Consider the following 9,929-nt stretch of genomic DNA (forward strand, 5'->3'; position numbering starts at 1 on the left):
AACCGGTATCTTCAGAGAGTGGAGCAGATATTTCTTCTCAACCAAAAACACAAAATTATTCGTACAGGATGAACAACTAAAATCTGAAGGTAATAGATTTCTTACAGTAGAAGTTTTGAAAATTTGATCGTAAACATGGAAGAAAATTGGTAATTGCGAATATGTGATGATCTTTACGCTAACCAGAGAGAATGCTAGACTAAATCGTACATTAAACATTTAATTTGCGTCCATACTTCAGCTTTATTTTCTAAATAATATGCTTCAAAGATCCGGCAAACATGGATCTGAAAGGGGATCAGCTGCCTGATGCATATTTAACGATACAAAATGCCAGCCGTTTTACGTACTACACGTAGCCTTGCAATAAATAGCGATTAGCCAAAGCGACGTACCAACCGGTTTTAGAGGCAAACGGCTGTGAAATTTGGCAGCAAGAAACATCTTCACCATGGCTCATATTTAATGCAGCTGGTGGCCTGTTAATTTCGCTAAATTTATAGAGAACTTTAATGTTACCATGGAAACTTTATCAAGTAAAGAATGTACTTTACGAAAGACTAGATTTAAAGCGCCAGGGTAAAAACTAATGAAATGTGTATCGTTAAAAGCGTTGATTTTGTTTGACAATTTTAAAAAAGCTAACGATTTTAACTTATGTTTTAAACTTAAACGTTAAAACAATTACAGTCACAGTCAGGAAAAGGGAAGAGAATGTGCCGAGCACCTGTTGCACCTGCTGTTCAAGTCCACTGTTAAAAATCCCCCAAAACAAATAAATAAAACATAAAACGTGCTGTCATTAGTTGCAAGAGTTAATTCTGACATGGACTGTGGCTCATTTCAGCTTTTGGCACAAAAGCAAATTTCTTTCTCTAACCCAAATGATTAACATTATCCGTACCTACTCATCAGTAACATGATACTGTTTTTTTTTAAATGAAAAATACCCTTAAGTCATTGTTTGTTGCTGTAAAGTGCAATAGTGCTTTTTCGTCTGTATTCTAGCTTGCGGGCGATCAGGTCCACTGCCTTCCAGCAGGAGGCGACAGTGAGCTGAGCGCAGATCTCACTGGCAGTAGTTGTAAATCACAGAAGAACCTCAGAAATGCTGAAGGGCGGTGTTCATTCTTCCTTTTCGACCGGAGGCTCAGTCTCAAATGGCTTTACAAGCTCCTCATCATAAACTTTCAGAATCGCTTCGCATACAAAACGGTACTGGCTCTGGAAACAAATAAAATGGACAATAAGTGATTTAGCTGCACTATGAATAAACAAAACTGTATTTATGCATAAACATAATGAGATTAGCTGGTCTGATGCAATTTTTGAGACCCTTTTTTGTATCAGTCCACCAGGAAAGAATTAATTGTTGGATTAACCAAAGTTGCGAAGTTCGTGACGTCGAATTTTTGATATTTATGAACGTAGTTTGTAGGGATGTAACGATTCACTCAACTCACGATTCGATTTGATTCACGATTTTGATTTCACGATTCGATTTGATTCACGATTTTTTTTAAACAAAATGAGATTTAAGAAATTATAAATTGTCCTTTTATTATTGCTTGGACAAAATGCTGCACATTTCTTTGTCAAATTGAAATATAACACTATAATAATATACTAATATAGCACTTCCATATTATTGCTCTTTTGTTGGTTTTGATTGCTTCTATTGTCCTCATTTGTAAGTCACTTTGGATAAAAGCGTCTGCTAAATGACAAAATTTAAATATCGATTTTCAACCGGCTCGCGGTTAATCGTTACATCCCTAGTAGTTTGAGATACTTAATGACAAGTCAACTAAATTGAAACTGTAGCTCATGGTAGAACTATAAATAGTTTTGGGGGAAAAGCATTTTCCATAAATGTGCATCTGTATTTACTACGTACTAAACATAACATTAGCGGATCATTCAATGCAATTCAATTAACTGGTTTGCCGCAATTTTTAGAGAGTCTGTTTGTATTAATTCACCACTCTAAATTGTTTTTGGAAAAAGCTTCTGTGATAAATGCGCATCTACATACATACTAAACGCAACTTTACTTGTCAATCAAACAGTCCCTTCCTGTCTAAGTGGGCGGTTCTTGGCCAGAAAGAGCTGCAATGTGGACTAGACTACTCACAGGAGTCTGGATCATCATGGCACGCTGGTCTCTCATGGTTCTGACGATGTCTAAGGGATACACCGACTGACCATTTTCTATCAAACACATCGCTGTCTCCATAGTGATAAGCACCCCGGTGCGACCAATCCCAGCGCTGAAAGAAAAAGGGGTGGAGTCAATAAACATTTTGTTCACCATTATGGTGTTTTTGAGCCTGTGGGATGTCGATCGATGATACTGTTGCAACATTTTCCAGGCCTGACCTGCAATGAACCACCACAGGTTCAGATGCGTCAGTTCTTTTGCTGCGTACTTGACTGACAAAGTTCAGGAAGTCCGACGAGTCATCTGGAACGCCGTGGTCAGGCCATGCCAAGTACTGCATCTGACAAATCTGCCTTTCTTCTTTACTCTGTACAAATATCCAAACAGATATTAGCACAGAAATGTATTTATACAAAAAATATAGAACATGTAAAGAGATATGTCACCTCCAGGTGTGAAAGCGTCAAATCTCTGAGCAGGTATGCCGAGTTCCCTTCCTCTGACACACATGTAACCTGAAAGCCTCCGTAGGTGCCACTTGCCGAAACGTTTGGCCAGTATTGATGACATTTCACCTAAAACAGAAAATGTCAAGATATACCATATATGGCAAAATCACTGCTATATATCAGAACACAACCATATGGAGGACAAAATCGAAGCAAAAAAGTCACAAAATGGCATTTTCATATAATTTAACTTCCGTAAAGTGACATTTACATTTAATATAAACATTAAAAGACAAGTAATGTAGGGCAGGACTTGATATATCTGTCAGGATTTGATTGGATTTTTTGACTTTGGAACACACTAAGCCAAAAATTCATTAGTTAATATTTAGGCCCGCCCTCAAGGCCTTGGTTAAATCAGCAGAAAAGCTGTTTATAAATGTTTACATTTTGATTATAGAAACAAACAATACAATTAGATAAGATTATTAAAGATATTTAATAATAATAAAAAAATAACAACGCATAGCAATGAGCCTGACACAAATGACCAGGAAAGTAATTTATTTGTAACTTATTAAATTCATTCATGACATTTTGCAATTTATTAAATGTATTCAATTACCAATTGTTGATGTTGACTACTTATAGTTTATGAAAATGAAAAAAAAAATGCAATTTATAAAAACAAAGGATTTTTAAAAAAAATTCTTAGAAAATTTTAAATTATTTTATTCTATTATCTTATTTTTATTAATTTTCATTAGTTTAATAATTAAAATGGATCTACAGTGACTGAATAAATGTAATTTTACATATATATGTGTGTGTGTGTGTGTGTGCACACATATAATTTGTAATTTACTGAATTATTAAAATTTGTAATTTATTAAATGACAATTAAATCACCAATTGCTTATGTTGATTACTTGAAATGTATAAAAATATAATATAAAAATATTTTTACAATCTGTAGTTTCTTACAGAATTTCTTAAAATATTATTAAAGTAATAACTCAGTTAAACAAATATTAATTTTTATCACATTTATGAGTGTGAATATTTTTTATTTAAAGGGGTCATATGATGCGATTTCAAGTTTTCCTTTCTCTTTGGAGTTTTACAAGCTGATTGTGCATAGATAAGATCCCTGAAGTTGCAAAGACTAAAGTCTCAAAACCAAAGAGATATTCTTTATCAAAGTTAAGACTCTGCCACGCCCATATGACCCCTTTAATGAAATTGTTAAAATTCATACCCTGCCACGTTCAACTTGTGTCGTGAGCATGACCACTAGGGCGGCACTCTGTTCCCACACCATCTGCCAGAAGTCAGAGCAGGTACCAGGAAGAGGCCCTTGACAGGCGATATACCGCTTTACTTCACATTTACCAGGGACTTCCATCTAAAAACACACACGTATATATATACAGATTATCATTTTCTAAGAACAAAAACTTGCCAAATTAATTTGAAAATAACAGCAATAAGTAATGAATGCTCATTACGTTAAGGAAATTTGCATTGATATAATCGTCCGTCCCCTTCAGCACAACTCGAGTGGTGTCATCTGTGTCACAAAATAAACCGTTCTGAATGTCCAGCTAATCATGAAAACATTTCTGAGTCCAATATAAACACAAGCTGTGTGTACTCACATGGAGAAATGTCCCGATAGCGGTTTTTGGAGACGTTTTGCGAAAATCTGGCGCATGACATGGACATCCCAGGACGCTTCCTGTACAGTTGCTGTAAGAAAGTAAATGTTTTAGGGTACAAAATACAATTTCCGCCGAGGTTTGAACAAAAATAACATGACTTTAACTTGATCTTGTTTACTGTGTGTTACTGTGCAATATTAGCCTGTTTAACTGTCATAACTATTATTATCATTGGCAATAAACAGGCTAAATTAAGCTTGCAGTTAGTACAAGTTCATGACATAAAAAATGCAAGCTCAGCAAACAGGAAGTAATTGAGACAGCCTGAAAAGAGCAACAGGAAATGATGCGACTAAAATGTAATGCAGCCGACAACACAGTGCAATGTAAGATTTCTAGATGAAGAAAGCAAAAACAATCAGACATGAAAATCAAAATGGATATATGTAACATGTAACAATGAATAAGACCACCAATTGTTGATTTGAACTATCCATAGTAAATAAATGAAAATATATAGAAACTAAATTTTTAGAATTTTTTTTTCATAATTTCTGTTTAATTTCCTAATATTTCTTAAAATATTACTTGTTAAATTATTAAAATGGATCTACAGTGACAAAATAAATACAAACATTATAATATATAATAACATCAAATAAATGTTACATAATTTAAAATAAATTCTACAGTGATGTTGATTTTGACTATTTATAGTTTATAAAAATGAATATATGAAAATATAATACATGAAAAAAGAATACTTTAAAATTTGCATAATTTCTGTATAATTTTCTAATATTTCTTAAACCATTATTGGTTAAATAAAATTGATATCTTAATATTGGATCTACAGTGCCTAAATAAATATAATAACTATAGTACATATATAATAATAAATATATTAAAAGAAACCTTTTTATTTAGAATATATATAGCAATACATCTGACATATATAAGACAAGCAATGTAATTTATTAAATTAATTTACAGCATGTTAAAAATGTATTAAAAGTGTGGACTACTTAATTTATAAATATGAATATATAAAAATCTAATATATAAAAACAAAATATTTTTTAAAATATGTATAATGTATAATTTCATATAGAATTTTAGAATAGAATATTATTAGTCAATTAAAATAGATTTACAGTAACTGAAAAAAATAAAATAAAAATCCTACTTACATCAAACTGCGCAAGCACGGTACCGCTGGAAAGGCCATCTCTCAGCAGCTGGATGGAGGATCTCAAACTATCGGCCTCCGAGTGGCTCTGCTCCAGACCGGATATCTCTGGAATATACTGGAAATCTGGCTCCAGATCCAACTTCTCCTGCTCCTCGTCCACGTCATAGATGGCTAAAGAAAAAGGAAGGAAAGAAAGTCAGTGTATTTTAAATTTCACATATAATTTTAACTACTAAAATTCAAATTTGGAGATCGTACCATTGGGTCTGACGAGCAGGATGAGCTCTCCTGATTGGTCCTCACAGCTGGCCTTAATTAGCATAACCACGTCATCATGAGTGTGCTCTGAGATATCACGCCCGTTAATCAGCACCACCTGGTCGCCCTCGTTGAGGCGCGGCATACACATATCAGCCTGACAGAGGTCAAAGGTCACAGATGATAGGTTAGGGCCATATAAATTGCAGTGAGTGGTGGAAAATCAACATTTAATTCATACTGCGTAAATAACAAACTGAATTTCAAATCTTTTAGACTTCAATATTCCTGTGTAAAGGAATGAAATCGAGAATCATTCATCATCGGGCTGAGCTGCTGTTTACTGAAGCGCCTCCTGACTTTGAGACACATGTCACCTGACATAAAAACACAACATCATCTGATCTGTGAGTGATGCATGAACTTACCGGAGTTCCTGGAGCCACACGGGACACTATGATGGGCATCCTCTGATCAGCGCCACCCTGTGGATGAAGAACAGATTTATTAACATATATAAACACATACATACTAAATACATACATTTATAAATGCATTTTAGTAGTAAACACACACACACACACACACACACACACACACACACACATATATATATATATATATATGAACTAGTTATACATATTTAAAATTATATTTATTTTTTAAATATATATATTTATACATATTTAAAAAAATAATTATTGTTATCATTATTATGTACATTTTAATTACAATTTAATAGAAAGAATCAAAACCTGAAAGTATTTTTTATGTATTAAATAAGTATACAGTAAGGTTTCTGTCATTAAAAAAACTAATATTTTATATAAAGTATTGTTTTTTGTACAATTGTAATTATTATTCATTATTATACATCATTATAAATATATATTACATATAATAATTTTATATATATAAAAATTTAAATTGAATATACTGTATATCATGTATATATTATTGCATATGTAATATAAATATATATTGATTATTATAATTACAATTTTGTAATTTAACAAATTTTATTTGTAAAATGACAAATAATTTAAAAATATATTGTTAAAAGCTAGTGTTAAAAAGCAGACACATCTAAACCATTTTGAATACTGAAACCACATTGAGAATAGTTTTTTATGATTTATGATATTCGATCTTAACTTCTAAAAAGTGTAATCGTAGTTGAATAACCAAAAACACACCTTAACATTAAATCCAAATCGTCCATTTTCATCTGGCCTCATTTTAATCAGAACAAGATTGTCATGAGGCACGGCTCCATTCTGGGGAAAAAAAGCAAATATGAATTTAACGATGAACGAGAGATGAACAAACACATGTAGCATGTGTGTATGTTTGTAAGAAAGTGTTTTCCTCACCATGCTCCTTCCTGACGCCGCAGGTACGTTGTATAGTTCGCTGAGGTGCTCGTCCAGCTCATGCTGAGACTGGGATCTGCCGTTGTGGGTCAGAGGGTCTCTTCTGGACTGTTTTGGGGGCAGAGCAGGCGGCTGCTCGTCTGTCGTCACATCAGGAGACCTGAGAAAACATTCATGCATTGAATTAATGAATGCATCACATATTGCATTTGTGGGCGGTGTAACTTAGAGGTCAGGGCCGGTAACTGCAAGATAAATCAAATAAATACATAAAAATGCATAAATCAAATGTCTGACCATTTCAAAGTAAATAAATGAATAAATAAATAGTCTGGAAAACATACTCCTGTAAGAGTGTATGAATGATTCATATGAAGGAGTATTTGTGTAAGTGTTTAGCGCCATCTATTGCATTATTAGAGAAACAAATATCACACCTTATTATTAATGTACAGTATGAATTATTGATAACCACTCAATTTGACATGAAAGTTGAATAGTTAAAAATCTCTTCTTTAAGAAAATGCATTTAAAGAGATAAATCTGGCACTTCCATTACTTTCCATTAAATTCAACTGAGATAAAACAATAAAAAATAATGATGAAAAATTGGCAATAAACTGATTAATAAAAAATTCTCAAACTATAAACGTATGCATTAAATTGAATGTAATAATTTGTCCAAACACGTTTTACGAATGAATAATAATTAAAAAAAATCCTAGTGCCACAAAAGCTAAGCAATAAAATAATTAAAAATGAAACGAACACTACAAAAACATTAAAAATGACCATCAATAGCAAGTAACTCTTACACTGTAACATTTATATTTTAAACCTATTTTTTCCCCCAAAATGTATATTTACACTTTTATTATTTTTTTATTTTACAATTTTGCAATTTTTTAGCACTATATATGAAGAACCAAATGTCCCAAATTAAATATCCAATACTGGCTGATAAATATTCAACACAGATGAAAAATAATTCTTCAGATTTTTTTTTTAATGTACTAATTTAATTAATTAATTTTATTTCTTTTTTATTTCATAAATTTCTTATACTTTTTTTTTTTGCATTTTTATTACAGCAAAATTATAGACATGACAAACTCTGACCTCTTACACATCTTTTCACTTATTCATTTTTCATAATTTTTCCAGTTGTGCATGATAACTAGACTAGGATTTTTGCCCTTACAAACAGCAATTTCTAGCAGATTGAATATTTTAGAAGCAAGCGACTAGACAACTTTGATTCAGTTTTTTCCAAGCCTAAATTTTTTTTTTGATGTTTTTGAAATATATATAAAAAAAATCTTAATTTAATTAAAAATGTTTCCCCATAACCGCGGGAACCTTGCCTGTAAGCAGGGATAAACTGAACTGTAAACCATCCAAGGTTCATTTGTAAGATGATCTGATTCTCCCTGATTCCCCCTTTTCCAGACTTTTCATAAAACGCTGTAGCCTAGGCAACAACGATGATTTATGTTCTGTAAGTAAGTAGCAGGAGGCATGAGCAGCGCTGTATATCTGCTGGGTGTTTAGTGAAGATTTCCAACAATTTATCAATTTCAAGCATGAAAGCCCCTTTGCTCTGCAGTCTACAGACAGCGCTCAGCATCCCGGCCTCCAGGACATTTACATAATAAAAACAAACGAGGCTAAAAAAATTTGCCAAGAACCAAGATCAGGATTGTTTGGACTGTCAGGCTGAAGGGAGAGATATCCGATTCGTCTTTTGTGTTGTTTAACTGTGGGTTGTGACAGTTGAATGTGTCGAGTCAAAAACACTGAATAGCGTAAAATTGTTTGCTTTAACCAGATGAAATGAATGAAGGTTAGCATCCAAATTGCCTGATCCGCTTAACATACAAACTTAACGAACACTCAAACTTTGTTTTTGTATATAATTTCCTTTTTTTATTAATTGTTAGACAACTAATTGATTAAATTAATGAAAGCTAATACTGAAAATAGTTTGTGACTAATATCATTATTGATTAGCTGAGTCTTATACTGAAGCATTAATATCTTCAACTTATTTCGCAAACAAGGAGCCTCTTAAAACAAGCAAAACAAACGGCATAATTGTGGTTTTACAAATGATTAACTAAACCACAGGGCTGCAAAAACTAGGTGAACATATAAATAAATAATAACGAAAACTGCCAATAATTTGTGTTACTATTGTTTAATTGTAACTATCTTACATGTAAACTATAAATGTATGCATTAAATTGAATGCGACATTTTGCACAAATATGTTTTTATGAATTATTAACTAAACTACAGGACTGCAATAACTATAGGTGATCAAATAAATGAAAACTAATACAGAAAAATCGCCAATAAATTTGACTATACATTAAGTGTAACAATCTTACACAAACTATAAACTTAAACTAAAAACGCATTACATTGATTGCAATAGTTTGTGCAAACATGTTTTTCTGACTTAAACGTTAACAAAACTACAGGACTCCAATAACTAAGTGATCAAATAGAAAATAATGAAAATTGGTAATAAGTGTCACAATTAATAAATTGAAACATTCTGACACACAAACTATAGACTTAAGCCCCGTTCACACCAAGAACGATAACTATAAATATAACGATAAAGATATAGTTCTAAAAATCGTTCTCAATATTAAAGAAAAGCAGAGTCCACACCACAACTATAACGATAAAGGCACAGAGAAACGATATTATTGGAATCACTTTCAGAACGATTTTTTCCAGCTGATGAATGATAAAAACATTGACAGCCAATCAGAATCAATCCTGCTATCACGAGTTTGAGAATTTAAAGCGGCAGACGAGCGTGCG

At 32.4% G+C, this 9,929-nt stretch overlaps 1 protein-coding gene across 1 annotated transcript in view; it reads right to left on the minus strand.

Moving 5' to 3' along the window:
• Positions 1–938: 938 nt before the first annotated feature.
• The window catches only part of LOC107745994 (tyrosine-protein phosphatase non-receptor type 4-like), a 39,839-nt gene continuing 30,848 nt past the window's right edge, over positions 939–9,929 (minus strand). The window contains exons 14-25 of the mRNA XM_016560024.1: positions 7,095–7,254; positions 6,918–6,998; positions 6,150–6,206; positions 5,722–5,878; positions 5,462–5,634; positions 4,269–4,359; positions 4,119–4,180; positions 3,869–4,015; positions 2,608–2,736; positions 2,380–2,528; positions 2,135–2,270; positions 939–1,224 (exon numbers count right to left, since the gene is read on the minus strand). Of these exons, the coding sequence (XP_016415510.1) occupies positions 1,126–1,224; positions 2,135–2,270; positions 2,380–2,528; positions 2,608–2,736; positions 3,869–4,015; positions 4,119–4,180; positions 4,269–4,359; positions 5,462–5,634; positions 5,722–5,878; positions 6,150–6,206; positions 6,918–6,998; positions 7,095–7,254 (1,441 nt within the window). The 3' untranslated portion in view covers positions 939–1,125. The remainder of the gene's footprint in view (positions 1,225–2,134; positions 2,271–2,379; positions 2,529–2,607; positions 2,737–3,868; positions 4,016–4,118; positions 4,181–4,268; positions 4,360–5,461; positions 5,635–5,721; positions 5,879–6,149; positions 6,207–6,917; positions 6,999–7,094; positions 7,255–9,929) is intronic.

Source organism: Sinocyclocheilus rhinocerous, unplaced genomic scaffold, assembly GCF_001515625.1.
Source record: "Sinocyclocheilus rhinocerous isolate Xijiao unplaced genomic scaffold, SAMN03320098_v1.1 scaffold1339, whole genome shotgun sequence".
Lineage (NCBI taxonomy): Eukaryota > Metazoa > Chordata > Actinopteri > Cypriniformes > Cyprinidae > Sinocyclocheilus > Sinocyclocheilus rhinocerous.